Source organism: Neopelma chrysocephalum, unplaced genomic scaffold (assembly GCF_003984885.1).
Source record: "Neopelma chrysocephalum unplaced genomic scaffold, ASM398488v2 Primary Assembly neopelma1_75, whole genome shotgun sequence".
NCBI lineage: Eukaryota > Metazoa > Chordata > Aves > Passeriformes > Pipridae > Neopelma > Neopelma chrysocephalum.
The window spans coordinates 1745703-1761868 of record NW_020897736.1 but is presented as its reverse complement, the minus strand read 5'-3'; the positions used below and the strand labels follow the sequence as shown (position 1 = coordinate 1761868).

General features: G+C 39.2%; 1 protein-coding gene across 1 annotated transcript in view; it reads right to left on the bottom strand.

The window, feature by feature from the left end:
- Positions 1–16166, bottom strand: part of PRTG (protogenin) — a 78546-nt gene that overhangs the window by 25782 nt on the left and 36598 nt on the right. The window contains 3 exon segments of the mRNA XM_027688477.1: positions 11214–11402; positions 12144–12449; positions 13455–13619. Coding sequence (XP_027544278.1) covers positions 11214–11402; positions 12144–12449; positions 13455–13619 — 660 coding nt within the window.

Genomic DNA, 16166 nt, shown 5'->3' with positions numbered 1-16166 from the left:
CACGTGTTCTTAGCACAGACAGATGAACACACACGTGTTCTTAGCACAGACAGATGAACACACACGTGTTCTTAGCACAGACAGATGAACACACACGTGTTATTAGCAGAAAAGCAGAAATACAAGTAACTGCCTAAAGTGGATTTTTGCCACATGCCCCGGGTAGTGTTTCAGCTGCCCTTCACAGGGGCACAAGAGAAAACACAGGCTTGGGGGTCCCACTGGGAGACTCCTCCTGGCTCCAACACGAGGGAAGACGACCCTTCAGAGGCAGATCTTCCAACAGGGAGGCTCAAAGAAAGAGGGAAGTGTAGGCACTGCTGGGTCAACTGCAGTACCATGGGCTCGTGCCTGCAATCTGAATCATACCAAGCAATTCACTTTTCTGTCCTACAACTTGACTGTACTTTGATGTTTTCCTTCAGGTATTTTATTGGGTTGACTGGAAGCATGATCATTTCTGTCATTTCTGAAGGAGAGGGATGACTATCACTGCCTATGTGACAGTGACACTCAATCACAGCCCGTGCGTGCATCTGCTCTGCTTGGATAACACACAGTGACTTAATGCATCCAAGCCACCTCTGGGAAAAGTTTTCCAGCACAGATAACTGGCAGGGAGTGCTACAGATACACGTCTTCCAAGGCAAGTGATCGTCACCAAGGCAACAAGGGCTGATGAGAAACTAAGAGAAAGTAGATAAGGGCAGGTGTGAGAAGCAGCGAGAAGGCAGCCAAGACATGAAGAAAGAAAAAAGGCTAAGTTAGTGTAAGAGTAGCAATTATCATGAAAATAAAAATTAATACAAAAGACTAATATAGTAAGAGGTATGGCTGTGATGGAGAGGTGCTGGACTACACCAAGACAGGGAGGATCAAGAAGATATCTTATTTTTCTCCCAGCAGTGCCTATATACACGTGCAAATATAGACACACAGATACAGAGCTAAGCAACAGGCTGTGAGCACATCCCTCTCTGCTTCTAAAATATACAAAGGAGGAATTGGGTAAATGATGGGTAAATGGACACAAGGCACAGCAGTGCAACACCCACCCATCTGCCTCTCTTCCCCCACATACACCATCCTACCTACTACTACTTCAAAATATCTCCTGCTCAATTGCCTTAAAAAAAGTCCCAGGGGGCTGATATACTGACCACATTTCCAAGACATATTTGCACAGAATATTTTATGTTTCCTCCTCTGTCTGAGTATACAAATGTGTTAGTTGGACAAAGAGCCACAGCATGCACAACTGGATGCCATGAGAGGCAGAAAACTCAAGTCTTTAACTGAGGTACCAAACATGATCAAGAATGTATTTCCCTGTCCCAGCTTCTACGAGCACGTGCAGTAACAAATAGTTTTGTTTTGTAATGATAACCATCTTGAGAAGGGGTACAATATTCAGCTATGCTAATGGTAAAAACACTGTGAAAGTGAGTATAAATGTTGAAATACATTTTTTATGCAAATATTTTTTTCTAGTAAGCCTTTTTCCCAGATGGAAAAAAAAAAGAAGTCACATTTGGAAGAGAAGTTTTACAGCAAGAGCAGCTTCTTGCAACACAAGATTGTTTCTTTCCCCACTTCCTGCATCCCCCCCCCTTCATTTGCCACAGAAGTGTGACTCCAGGCAGCCTGAAAAAAACAAACATGGGCTTTATCAAAATTGCATCTTTTCCCAAAATTGAAAAATGCTTCTGTTAGCAACAATGTCTTCATGGCAAATGTATAACCAAGGTGTTGCTGAAGGCAGCAAACCTACCACAAAATGTGTTGGCTTAGCTTTAGAAGTGCATTTACTTATCACTAACACAGAAACTACAAAGATCCCCCTACTTTTACCTTTCCCATATAACTACAACTGGTAACAAAAAATTTAATGAAAAAACCTCAGGATAAATTAACATTTTGATCACAACATCTGGATTGTTGTTTAACAACGGAAGAAAATAATAAATGAAAAGGAAAAGGGTGAAAAAAAATAAGAAATATAACTAGCCCTGTACAGCAAATGTTTTCTTCTGTCCACTCTGAAGTCTCTTTCATGTGCTAATGGTGGCATTTTTTTAAACTCTTCCCCTTTGACTTACTCAGACCTTTAAGGACCTCACACATCTAATGGTTCCTCACATTCACCAAGAACAATCAAGAGAGGTCTGGGGGTTGACATGCAGTATGATTAATGGACAATGTTGATTTAATTTCCTATAACAGGAGTTTTCTCTAAGCTTTCTCCAAGGAGCAGTTTCTTTGCAATCCAGGACTTAAGTATTTTACTAATGAAGTCCAATAAATAGCAAATTAAATAATGCTGTCTCCCAGAGACAAATCCTCTCATTTCAGGAAGAAAAAAAAAATCAACCACCGTATTTTAAGTTCTGATTAAATCCTGTATAGCAGGAATGTACTTAGTTGTTCAGTTTTCTGGGAGTTTTTTGTCTGGTTTGCTTTATTTTGTTGGTTTGCTTAAGAAGTTTTAGCAGTTATCTGGTCATTCCTGCCATTGTTATCTGCTTGCTCATTTTTACCTTTAAACAGGGTTATACATTTAACAATTTCCAGTTCCAAGAAATTTGTCTTTATTTATTGGTCACTTTTACTTGATAGCTATCAAAATGTATACTATTACATATTCATTATAATACTTAGAAACATTTCAAAAGCACCTCAGAGGTTTTGTATTAAAGTCATTTACTACTTTCTTCTTGTAAGGAGTGATCAATATGTCCTTTTCATGAAGCAAATTTTAACCTTCAGCTCCAGCAAAGGAACAATGGAAGGCTATTTGCATACATCCTAACTGTTACTCAATCAACATGACACAACTTCCCGACTGAATTCCCACACAGGTTTAGCTCTAAATGGTGGAATTTCTACCCTGAGAACACAGAGCAGCAGAGAGATTTCCTGCGAGATTCTAATCGCTTTCCCACCGGAGAAGTTTACCTTCAAGCAGTCTGAAGACACAACACATTTCGCTTCACTATAGGCTGGCACGTTATCTTGCCAGAGTGCAAAAAATCTCCCCCTCCTTTTTTGGAAGGCTTTGCAGCACCCTCGATTCCAGTTCTGCAGGTTGTGACACAATTAGTCTGATGTCCTGAGACAAATGCATCCAACCCAGTTATGGGGAGAGCTGATAAAGAGACCGAAAGTCTCTCAAAAATAGGCAACAACCCTCCACGCTACTGGAGTGGCCCAATGGAATATAATCTCTCCTGTTGCCTTAGTAAAGCCCATAACTTTACATCAGTGCTTTTAACATAGCTACAAGGCATTGTCCCATGAAACAATGAAACTTCCCTCATCCTGACAGCTCACACTATCTCTTTGGAGAGTTTGGGCTTAACTGGTCTTAGCACTCTGTTTGGGTTTTTTGAAGTACAGTACATTCAATCTTTATTCTGCACTTGAGTTCATTGTGTCCTTCCCCTTTAAAGAGCCACTAGCTTGGGAAGTTAAAATGAATTACTGCAAAAGTCAAGGCATGTTTAAATGAGGATGTCAGGACTATTTTCCCAAATAAATGGCTCCAGACTGGAATGGTTCAGTGGGCACGTGCAAGAAGGTTACATAAAAATATATTAGGCAATCCTTCCAACACACAATCTACCTGTTTCTGAAAGATCTTAACTGCCTAAGAGAATAAGAATGCACCTTTCTGACCCAAGATTAAGTGCTTATCATGTTGACAAATTAATAATTTTCCATGAGTTTTAGAGCCATTCCATGACTGCAGTTAATGCAAAGAAAGCCTAGAGATTCCTCTGGGTGTCTGTCTCATGTAACATTTTAATCAGCACCAAAGCCAGTTATGCTGCTAATGCAGAGGTTACAGATGTCAGTATTCCAGCACCTACTGAAGTTGATTACTGGCTAAATTGGTAACCTATTCAGAGGCTTGATGGCATCATTTAAAAATGACAAATACATTAAACATTAATTAAAGCTTTCCGTTACAAATGCACTGTATGAAAATAACATTTACTTTCAAAAAGAAAAATACGGGCAGAAGTAACTGTGATGTGAAACTGAAATGCTCTCGGAAAACATACACGATAAGGTAATCTTTTTTTTTAAGAACAAAAATTCAGGTGAAAATATGTGTAATCGTGACACACATCTGCAATATTGCACAATGCAAAACAAATAATGGCAGAACTACACAGGAAGGAAGGCACTGCAGTTTTTTTACAGATGTGGCACTTGAGCTGCATAAAAACTATGCAGCATTAGCTGCTGACAGTTAACTGGCTGCTCCCCAGCAAATCTGCTCAGAACAAGCTGATATTTATCTAGGATTCCCACTCAGTCGTGTGCAAGAGTGCTTAACTAAAGCTGAGCCCAAGACACAGTTGTTGTAGTGGATGCCACGCCAATAAGCTCCAACAAAGGGCCACAAAGTTCAACCCCAGCTTCAGCTTTGCTCAGTAAGAATTCAATTTACAACCCGAGTGAATCAATTTTTCGCATAAACAGAGCAGTGCCATCTTTTTCTCCCATAAGGGAGGCACGAACCGAGTGGGTGAGTCTGTGAATCTGTGTCTGGTCACCTCATGTCAGCAGATTTGTGCTGTGCAACCTCCCGACATTCCCTGCTCGCCTGCCCCAGTGCACCCCAGCTGCACATGGACCAACAAGCACATGACCAGCAACGCTGCACAAAACAGAGGCTTGATGCCTTCCCTGCCTCTGCCACCCAGCCTGGTTCTTGCACAAGCAAGAACAGTAAATCTCAACCTAAAAGGAGCTCTCTGCCACAAGCAGATCTAGAGAAATGACTGGCACTGACATACGCTGGAAACTAAACACAGAGCGACAGTTTGTAATTCACAGCAAAACAGAAAATGCAGTTTGATCTCTATTTACACTTACAGCCTGTAAAATGCAATGTGGTTCCTTTTATAAAAGAGGTTAAATCCTGTCAAAGCAGCATTCGCTTTGATATTTTGGCAATTAAAAAACTTAGAGTAATAAATCCCCTTCCACTCTCTCTTTTAATCTATGATCTACCTTTCAAAACCTGAAAGAAAAAAATTATATGCAGATATACCTCGTCTGCATTTGGAAGACAGACTCATTTAGAGTGGTGACAGGTCTGCCTTTCATGATTATGAAGCAAGGAATGTGTGCCTCTTGTTTATCGAGGTGCAGCAGAACCGCACTATCACAGCGGGACTAGGCAAGGGCTCGGGTTTGTTAACTACAAATGTACATAATCTGTCTTGTCTGCAAAAGAGAAAGAGGTCACAGTTAGCTGAGGAAGAGGTTGATTTTAAACATGCCCAGTTTACTTCTAGGGCTTTTGGTTTTATTACTGTGCAGTATGAGCAATTCCTCCTCCCCTCTCTCAGCAAATCCCTTATGTTTTAGCTGATAAGTAGTAGTAGCAAGCCTGTTACACACAATCAGGAGAATTGACAGATAAGAGGTTTAGTTTAAGGATGTAATCAGCATGAGTAAACACTAGACTGACCCAGCTGTAAACAGTGGAAATAAATGATAATATTTGTCCTGGTCACCTACTGAGCTATTAGACACTTTCCACTATGTAGCAGTGTAAATATAATGACTACAGTATATACAGCAGACAATGCCATCATCTGGTTTTCTAAGCAAGAAAGCTGAGCTTTTAGTTGATATTTATTAAGAACTAAAGCAATTTCTAATTATTTTTTTTAACACAGCTATCTTCAGCAGAGCATTTCATTAACCCTGCATGTCTGATCTGATATAAAATACCTCAAGCAAAAAAAAGTGTATCTGTAATACTACATTGTATTGTATTGAATGTCATTTGAGAACAGTTAAAAATGAAATTTCAAAAAAAAGGAAAGACCTGTGTTTCTTTCACATCATTTCATGAAACTCTAGGAACGCCTAGCTCCTTGAATTTGTATGGGAATCACAAGCTAAATTTCAACAGTAACTTATAACCAAAAAGCAATACCAACTCCCCCCCCCCAATTTTGAGTATCCCAGAATTCTCAGTTTCAAGTATGAGACTACATTTTGACACCAATAAAACACGAGATAAAACTGAAATTATAGCCCTAGCTGTCAGAAATAACTACATTAACACATTAAATGCTCTTACAATGTTCCTTCTCTTCTCAGTAATACAGCATTTGCAGTTCTTAATGAGAAAGATGTCATCAGGGCTGTCCAATATGACATTAAGTTTTTAAAACTTACATTTTTCCAGTACATTGGCTTGCAATATGATACAAATGAAACCACTATGTCCTATCTGACCATCATATCAACTGCTTTATGAAAACTGATAAGCACTTTTACAGAATCATTACCAGAGGCACTTGGGTGACACACATCAGGCAGTTTAATTGGAGGAATTCTTTGCATTGACTCTTCTTACACACCCTTATTTAATTTCTATAGACTACAGAATGACCTTGTCATCTTTGCTGCCCTGGAGTAAAGCTTAGCTACAGTCATGGTTGTAACGTGATATAAACAGATCCAGGGGAAATTAAACAACTGAAGGCCAAGTCTCTGGAGGAATCCTAAGTGTTGTAGGTAGGAAGCTGATTCTTCAGCAGAAGGCTCCTTTCCAAAGGGGAACACCATGCAGGGTCACAAAATGTGCCTTTGTGTCATTTAGACCTCGACAAATTCTTTACTTGGAAATTTTATCCAAGTCAAGGAGGGCAGGGAAATGCACTTTGCTTCATTTCTCCTCTCTGCGACTGGAAAGAGGTAGGACACAGAAGAGCTTTCAGGCAGAGAAGTTTCTCCTGATTAAGGTCAAACTTTTTGGAGTAATGACACAAATGAGTCTGACAGAATCTAATTATTTTTCCAAAAGTACTAGACTGGGCCAGGGGAAATGCCACTGGGTAGTGTAAAACTGGAGTACCAGGAGAAGCAGCAGAGGGTTATGATGCACCTCACGTTAAACAGCTCAGAAGAAGCTTTCCCAGAGAGAAAGCTCCCAGCACCTCCAAGCCTCTCAGGAATCACCGAGGAATTTATTCATTTAATTATTTATTTTAAGCAGATACACACCATTTCATGGCCATCCAATCACTTGGCAGCTTCTCCCATCCCCCTGTAGCCCCAAGCCCTGGGGAGCCAGCAGTGCTCCTGGGGGCTGCAGCTCCCAGCATGGGACACAAAGCCAACAGAACCAGTTTTTCCATCCCCTGAGGTGTCCGTGTGAAAATGGTTATTTGCTGCGATATCATCATGACAGAGACAAAAGAGCACCTCCAGTGTGTGTGTGCACATCTCTGCCACTGCCTGCTGCCCTCAGGGCTTCCTGTGCGTTTAGAAACCCTACCTTTGCCTTGCCACCAAAGTGCCACTTCCTGAAATCCTCACTGTCACTCCACCCCTGGAGGTGGGACAGCTCCCAGACAGCAACCATAGGAGAACCAGTTCAGCAGAGTGAATTCTTGCTTTCCTCCCTCCCTCCAAGCACAGAAGGCTTAGAGGCTAACAGCAGGAACATGCTGCAATCCCCCATCACCTGTGGCATTCATTTAATTAATTGCCAGCATGATAAGAACTGAAAAGTGAAGTTCAGAAAGGGGAACTTCCAGGCAGCTTGAAGAACAGTGTTCTTGTGTTACAGCATCAGAGTTGATCACACTTTCTTGAGTTTGAGAACCAAAAATTTGAATTTGATGTTATTCTCCCAGATAAGCTTCAAAGGGGTTCTTGTGAGTCACTGCCCATCTTGCACAGGCTCCTACCAGTCATAAACTGCAAATACAGTGAGCCCTGACAGGCCAACAGTCCCCTTAGCACAGTGGAGGCATAGATGCATATGCACATGCTTAAAATACTCTTGGAAAAAAATTATCTGAACACATTTAAAGGGGGTGATGAGCTTCTCTGGACACTCATTTTAACCTTCAGGTTTTGCCAATTCCCCTCCTGCTGCACAGCGAGAAGGTTCCCCAACGAACTCTTCCACCAGCAAAACTCACTTCAACTTCTGAACACACATATTCTGAACCATTACAGAAACACAACCTGTACCAGCAGACTCATCAAGTCTCACAGCAAAAGACTTTCTGTAAGGAAAAAATTTCTAGACTAGGAGGAAGCAAAGGAAGAATTAAAAATAGAGGCAAAAATGCATGGTATGCACCCAAGGGTCTGCTCCTGTGGCAAATTCAAGTAATAATGGAATTTTACACTGGACTAGGAAATGGCCTGCTATTGAAAAATAAATGCCAAGACCTTTAACACAAACAAATGTCTGTGTGAAACTGTGGATATTTATTTTGAGAATGGCAGAACTGACTCTGATCAGATCATTTAATTCTATTTACGTGGTGACTATCATACTAAATAATCCCCTTTAAAAATACACAGAGGTAACTGGGTAGACCTACACTGGAGTAAGAGAGGTCAGTTCTCAGAAAACAAGGTAGGAACCAACAAGAGATTAAAACATGCAGCATCACATCCATATTGCTACATTTCCTGTTCAATCACTGTAATCTATTTCACAATAGCATTGCTGATTCTGCTTTACCTGTCACAGTTATCCTTCCATCAAGAGTCCTGTAGACATTTGCAATCATTTACAGTAGTTATATCAATGCTATCAACAATCAAGGCAATCAACAGTGCTTATAGTAACAATGCTAATATTCTCTTTGATTAGAGAATATTATGAATTCTCACTTTGTGATGCACTTCAATTGCCACAAAGTGAACTGTCTTATTTAAACACCCAGATTTTGCACAACTGGCATTTGTACCAACACCTGCAGAAAGTTCCTTGGACTGACATGCTCCAAATGTCATTAGAAGTCTATTTGCAGTTTATTAACTATGCAAAAGAACAGGGAACGACAGAGCAGCCTTAGGTCATGACAAACTAAGACATAAGGAGGGAGTGTTTGGAAGCCATATAAATTCACTGGCAACAGATAATGCATGAGAAACTGCTCCATTTTAGCCAATGGGAAGCACCTAGGACTATTAGTATATTCTTCCAAATTAGGAATAACCTTTCCTTTTGACCATGTTATCCAACATATATGAAACCAAAAACCTTAAAACACCCTTTTCCCCTTCAAGTTTCACCCTCGCAGTATTCTACTAATTCCTGTAGCTCATAACAAAGACATTTATTTTAAAGAGGCTGTCAATAAAGCAGTAGTTTAGTGTCCTCAGGAGAGGCAAATGGATGACAGAACATTAGTACTCGAAGCCTCTGTCCAGTTCATGAAGAATCAGTTTACCATAGTCACAAAACCCAGTGCGTGGCTTGTCTTGTTTTATCTCAAATTCTACCAGGTAGGACCACTTCCTAATAACTAATAATTTTTACAGGCATGCATAAATGTCCTAGTCCAAATTATTTAGTGCAAATCAATCCCTTTTTAATGTGTGGATATTGCTACAGTCTTCATGGGTTTATATGTTGCTTACAATTCTACCTGTTACATTCTCCACACGTGCGGCTGCCGGGGGGCAGAAGAAGGTTGGTTGTGTGCTGTTTTCAAAGAAATAATTTAGCATGCACAAGTTTTTCAAACAGGCAGCTTGGCAAAGGGCAAACACAGCAGCCAGAGAGGCACTATGACTATGAGAACTTTGTTCACTGTGTGAACTTTCCAAGCTTCAGCATATTTAATCATCTTAGCAGTGGAAAATCATGACCTAATCAAATTTCCTGTGCTGTCTTTTGTAGCTGTAGCAAGGAGTGCCTTTTACTGCAAACAAAAATAAGAAAACAGCAAAGAAACTTACATATGAAAACTTCCCATATTTGATATACACTTCAAAATAACTCGATATATCCCATTAAAAAAAATGAATTACTACCACTAAAGTTATTTGAAAAAAAATGCTCTTCAGTGGACCTAACCTACAGCAGCACAAATTATGTACATTTAAAATACACAAATTATGGCAACCAGATTATATGTTTTGGTCACCATATTAAGATACTGAGAATTATGATAAAGAATTAGCACTCAACACATCATGTGCACCATGACTGAATAGTTAACTCAAGCACATTAATTATTCCTTCTTGCAATTCAGTTAAATGTGATCATATAAAAGTTGTAGTTTCCCAAACTCACTTTTCTTTCATTTTCTCCTGTCTACGTGGAAAGAAAAAACAATAAAAACACATAGATAATATATATTTGAACATAAATCTGTAAAACAGTATTTTAATCTGAGGAAGATTAGCGTAGTGAGAAAATCCATATGATGTAGATCACACTGCTAATAAATTTGTGTGTGTCTGTAATTACTGCTTTGTAATTCCATAGTGAGAAGAGGAAAAAATATTATTAATTTCTGTCCTAGGACACACAGACACCACATCCTTTCAACCCAGTGCTCTTTTGTCTCACAGCTCTGTTAAACAGTCAGCCACTGCCAGATGCTCTGGATAGAAATGGTCACAGATGGTCAGTTGTCCAGTTAACAGAGCAGGATGCTCTCCTCAAATCTTCCCTAAAATAGTATCTCAACTGTATTCAGCAGATGAGAATATCTGAGCATGGTCAAGAGGCCATTTGACCCAGTTAAGACTGCAGGTCAATTTTGATAATTTAGTCAAGATTAATTCTCCACAATACCCCTAAGTAAACTATCTCAACAGTCAGGTGATCAATGGAAAGACTCCAGTGGGACTCAGCAAGTTCTGTGCCCTAATCTTTGTGCTCAGTCCTGCAAATATTTACTGGTACTCCTTAAAATTATTAACAGAATAATAACATGCACAAGGGCTACTTGCTGCTGTGGTGAACAAGCAGTGCCCATTGTGCAGTATGGCTGTGACAAAGGCTATAAACAACAGAGAAATAAGCTAGAAATACCAGAGAAAAATCTTTGGTATTTTGAATTCATCTTTCACTGTTCCTAAATCAGGCATAAATACAAAAAAGCTGAAAAAACCTGCATATTAAAAAGACAGGTCATTTACTAGCAGTATTTACTAACTATAAGTTCTGTATCTTGTGATAAGCAGCAGGGTGTCCTTCTTCCAAATTACACAAGATTTACAAGATCTGGTTATCTCAGTGTTGTGCAACACACTTTTTGTGAGAAGATTATTCCCCCAGCAGCCCAACTCCAGCTTGCAAACCTTACTGCTGGGAAAATAGGTGGCCAAACTAACGTTGTTGCCCTGCAGGTCTAGTGATTCAAGCTCCCTAAGATGTCGCCCTCACCCAAAACAGATGAGAAATATTTCATATACTCACCTAAACCACTGACAATATATTCAAGATCACTGGCATCCAACAGAATGGGTCCGTTCTCCTGCTGCCCCTCTTCCTTGTAATACATCTTGTACCCCTGGATAGCTGCAGTGTCCTCAGAGTCCTGCTGCCACTGCACTGAGATGGTTGTGCAGTTCATGGGCTCCAAACGCAGCTCGGGAGACTTTGGTGCTGGTTTAAAAGAAATATACATAATAGTCTTATATTCTAGAAATAACTATTTTTCATGCAAAAATCTGGGTGCCCATAAAAGTCCAAAGTTCCCTCAAGACTTTGATTCAAACTCATCTGTGTATTCACCTAATTATTTCTTTCTTATGATGTCTGATTAACTATAACCTAAACTAACAAATTAAACGGAATACTAACAGCTTTTAATTCCATATCTTAGTAAATAAATTAATACATTTATAAGATAGTTATTTTTAAAGAAAAACAATAACACTCCAAAAATAGTTACAAAATTACCTCCTGTTTAGACAGAGCAAATGTGAATTCAAATTACATATTTTTCAACCTATTCATGCAAAGTTGAATGTTCTTCTGCATGACATTACTAAATAATAATGTAATTCAAAGCTCAATTTTAACAACTCAAATTAGACTTCAAATATCAAGTCAATTTGCACATTCAAAACATTTGTGTATTTTGATTATAATACAGACTCACATGCATCAACTCAGACCCTTTCAGTACCTGTACACACTGATCATGTGCAGTGTCCCACCTGGCAGAAATGTATTTTACACTGAACAAAATGGTGCAGGAAGCTTTAATTCATGTTGTAGACTCATTTTCTTCTGTTCTATATAATTTGAAATTTAAAAAAAAAAAAGAAAAAAAACCAAAACCCCCAACAACAACAACCACAAAAGCCACTGGTGCTCAGTGCAAAGTACGTGGAGAGTCACCTTTCACACTCGTAGCCTTGGGAGTTCGGTGCGAAGTCCACAAAGATGCCTCTCCCCAGCCAATCCTTGTGGCAGCAGTGATACGAACCAAGTACACGCTGTCAGGCTTCAGGCCTTCCAGGAGATACTCATCTGAAGTCCCTGGGAGCTCCAGGACTTGGATTTTGGTCTCTGTGCTGAGGCGGAAGGACAGACGGTACAGGACGACCTGACCTCGCCTGTATTTTGCAGGAATTGGCAGCCAAGATATGAGGATATCTGTAGGACTCCTGCTCGTCAAACTGATCTCAGGGGCTCTCAAGGGAACTAAAAAGGGAAAGACAAAGCTTTTGAGCTCAGGGAAAAAAAAGATGGAAAATTCTCATCCGACACCTTGGTCTATGTTGAGGTGCCAGTAATGTGAGAGTAAATGATCCAACAAGTTTTGCAGATTCTTGTTCAGGGATAACTTTACACTTCTCATACTTCTCACCTATATCCTAAGCAAGTTTTTTTTTTGTAAGGCACTCAACATTTTCTTCTCTTATTGCTGCCAGCAGTAATCAGCACATTAATGGTCTGAAAACTACCTATCAAGGTTAGATGCAGCAGCTGAAACTGAGTCAGGACAACAACCTGTACCGTCACAGACTCAGTGCATGTTTTCTTCCACCAACCATGTAATGAGGGGTGTAACTCCTGACAAAGAGACAGGCAGACAACTGGAACTGGCAATGTTCCATGCTGCCAAAGCTTAACCCTGTCAGAATTTATTAATCAGTTCTAATGCACAACACTAAACAGTTTGTTGTTGCCATGATGTTCAGATTAATTAAATCACTGCACAGAAATAAGTCAGTAGGGTCTTTTATGGCATTCCGATTCTACTAAAAAGCACATAGACACAAAAAAACAAATCAGAAGGTTTGGGGGGGGTGTATAGGAAATTTTTATTTCAAATTTTCCTGCAACATCTGCAAAAAAATGCAGTGGGTGTGCAGTTTGATCCACATTTCAGTCACAGAGACTAAATCCTAGGTTACTATCAAATCCTCAACATCACGAGAGTTCCTGAAGATCTAGAATAGTCATTAACATGATTTAATGAAATGTCTTTCAAGACAGAAAAAGACTCGGTGTAATATACACTGTTGCCCTGTCAGAATGTTATTTTACTCTCATTCCTTTCATTAGCTGGCTGGCTTGCACGGTGTGTATCCAGAAGTCTCACTGTTATCAATGGAAATTTGAGATCCTCGAGAACTCTTAGGACTGGATTTCACATTTCTATTCAGTGCAAATAAAAATGTTCACCAAAACAGTTTGTCTCACCATCTTCAAGGGTGTGCTGAGTCACATGGTCTGACATCTGACTGGCTCCCAGAGGCATATAAGCTACAATATAGAAGGTGTAGTTGCTGGCTGGTTCCAAGTCATCAATAATGTAATGGGTTGTATCATTTCCAATGACCACTTGGTACTCCTCGTTATTTAATCCTGGCATAAAACAAGACAATCAAAAATGCCTGAAAATCCTCAAACATTACAGTATCTTGGCTTTAAGATCTTACAAAGTAAATTTCACTTTCTTCCCCAGCCTATCTTTATGTTTTCAACCCTACTAAGTAAAAACTCTCTCATGCACAGGAGTAACTGTGTCTTGCTGTGGTGCAGGTTATGGTGTTTCAGGCTTTTGCTGAATAAGGGATGCTGAATGCAACTCTAAACCCTATTTAGAATTAGTCACAACAAACTGTGCCCCATGTACAGTAACACAACAAGCTCTTATAGCCTTATCATTCATACTGAGCTTCTAAATCTATTTGTTTAGAATCAGGGAGGTTTTTTCAAAACCTATTTGCAAAGCCTTTCTATAGCAGACTGTGAGGAATGTGAAGGCTTCACTCCATTAAAAACAAAACAAACAACCCCCTCCCCAAAAGAAACAAACAGAAAGAATTTATTCAGCAAAAGGATCTCGTTTTAGCCCACCAATTTCTATATACATTTGATTGACACGGGTTTTTTTCCTCAATTTGGAGAAAGGCCAATAAGAACAGACCAGAATGAGCTTCAAAAATGTTTGGCTCCTTAGCAAGTTGTTACAAAAGAAAGAAGAAAAAAAAAAAAAAGAAAAAAATTGTCAGCAATTCACGTTAAAATATGCATAGCAATGCAGGCAGCAGTCCTTGTCTTTGTTGGGTTTTATTCCTATAGAGGGAGGCTATGAAGTGGACCAAGTGTGGTGAAAGCTGCTGTGTTAACGAACAATTCACACCAAGTGCATGTCACCTTAATCAAAACTCTGTAAGAGCAGCTCCTCCTCTTCACCACCGAATTTATAAACAAAACGAAAGGCAAATTCCACCATTAAGTTTTCCCACATTTATGAATTAACTTGATAGCATTTTAATTAGACAAGATTACGAGCATCTCACAACAGACTAGTTAATGGCTTGTTAATTAGGAATTGCAAGGCACGATTTCTGACCTGCTAAACAAGATCCTTGAGCTCAAATTAAAAGGACTTGTTCTCTCATTGAATGGATTGCTAGGCCTCATGCAGAGGCCCTAATGAAACAGCCATAATAGAGAACAAGGCTTGCCTTCCACCACAATCACTGTTCCCTTTGTGCCTTTTCTAAATCACTAACAAGGAATTAACACACTCCAACATGCACGCTCATCAGACCCTTATTCTTCTTGCTACTATGACCCCGATTTGAATGTAAAATATTCTGCTAAAAGAAACAAAAAACAAAAACACAAAACCCACACCTGTTAGTTTCTTCAACTAACTTGATTAAAACACTAACTTTTTTTTTTTTTAATAGGGAAGAGAACGTGAACTTGTTTTTACGGTGAAACATCAGAATATTCAGGTTGTGAAATTTAATGACGAGAGATGGTATCTTTTGTAATCAAAGCACCTACCACATTGTGAAGTCTACATAAAAAACGTAGAACTGCATATAATTCATGCATTACCCATTTTTGCTTTCTGTTTAAAAGTTTATGGAATCATAAAGCATCAGTACAACTCAGGAGAGTTAGCAAGCACTGTTTTCCTTTGGCAATACTGTTTTTACTCACACTTTCAAATGAGGTTCCTAACTAAAACAGGAGGGCAATACGTGAACATAAATATATAGGGAAAAAAGTTACACACGAGAAGATTTGAGCAAGATAAAATCTGTTTACGTCAGATATATCTGATACCATTTTTAACCTTTATTAGGGTCAGAAACAGGGTGTGAGAGTGGAATGGGGAAAGACAAGCTGAAAGGAATAATGAAAGCAATACATTCATACAAAATATTTACATTAATACATAATAATCCAGAGACTTTGAAGCTCAGCACTTTTTTCTACGAAATGAGATAAAAGTGCTTTTTATGTTCTGATGCAAACTTCTGGTACTACACAATCATGTTACCAAATTAAAAATGCATGCAGGTCGTCTGCATTTTGAATCCCATCACTGTAATTACACCTCCTTAACAGCCCTCTCCACTCTCTCTGTGTGGATTTCTTCGCTAAAGTGAAAGGATGCATAACAGCACTACATTAAATAAAGTACATGTCACAAGACAGTCAGGAAAGATGAAAAAAAAGGGTAGTTGAGAAAGCAAGTTCAAATAAATCAGAGGTTTCTGCTTGGTTGGTTGCTTTTGTTTGAAGTTTGTTTTGCTTTTTAAACCAAGACAAGCTACAATCTCATTTCACGAAATACAACCTTTGGATAAGCAAGAAAGTAAAGCAGAGATTGCAAAACGATTTTGCAGAAAACATTCCAGAAGATACCTCCTTTCACTACTGTGCATGAGTATTTCCTGCACAAATACACACTTCCCTGAGGACAGTTCTGCAGTTTTCTTTGAAGTTACCTGGTCTCTGCTCTCTACAATTATCCAGATAACTTATCTAGTGTGACTTTATTCATATGAGCTTTAAGAGGGGATTGTGAGCACAATACCTCAGTGACTGAAAGAGTAGGGGGTAATTTCCCACACCTCTTGTCCTCATTATCTTTTAAAACTCTTT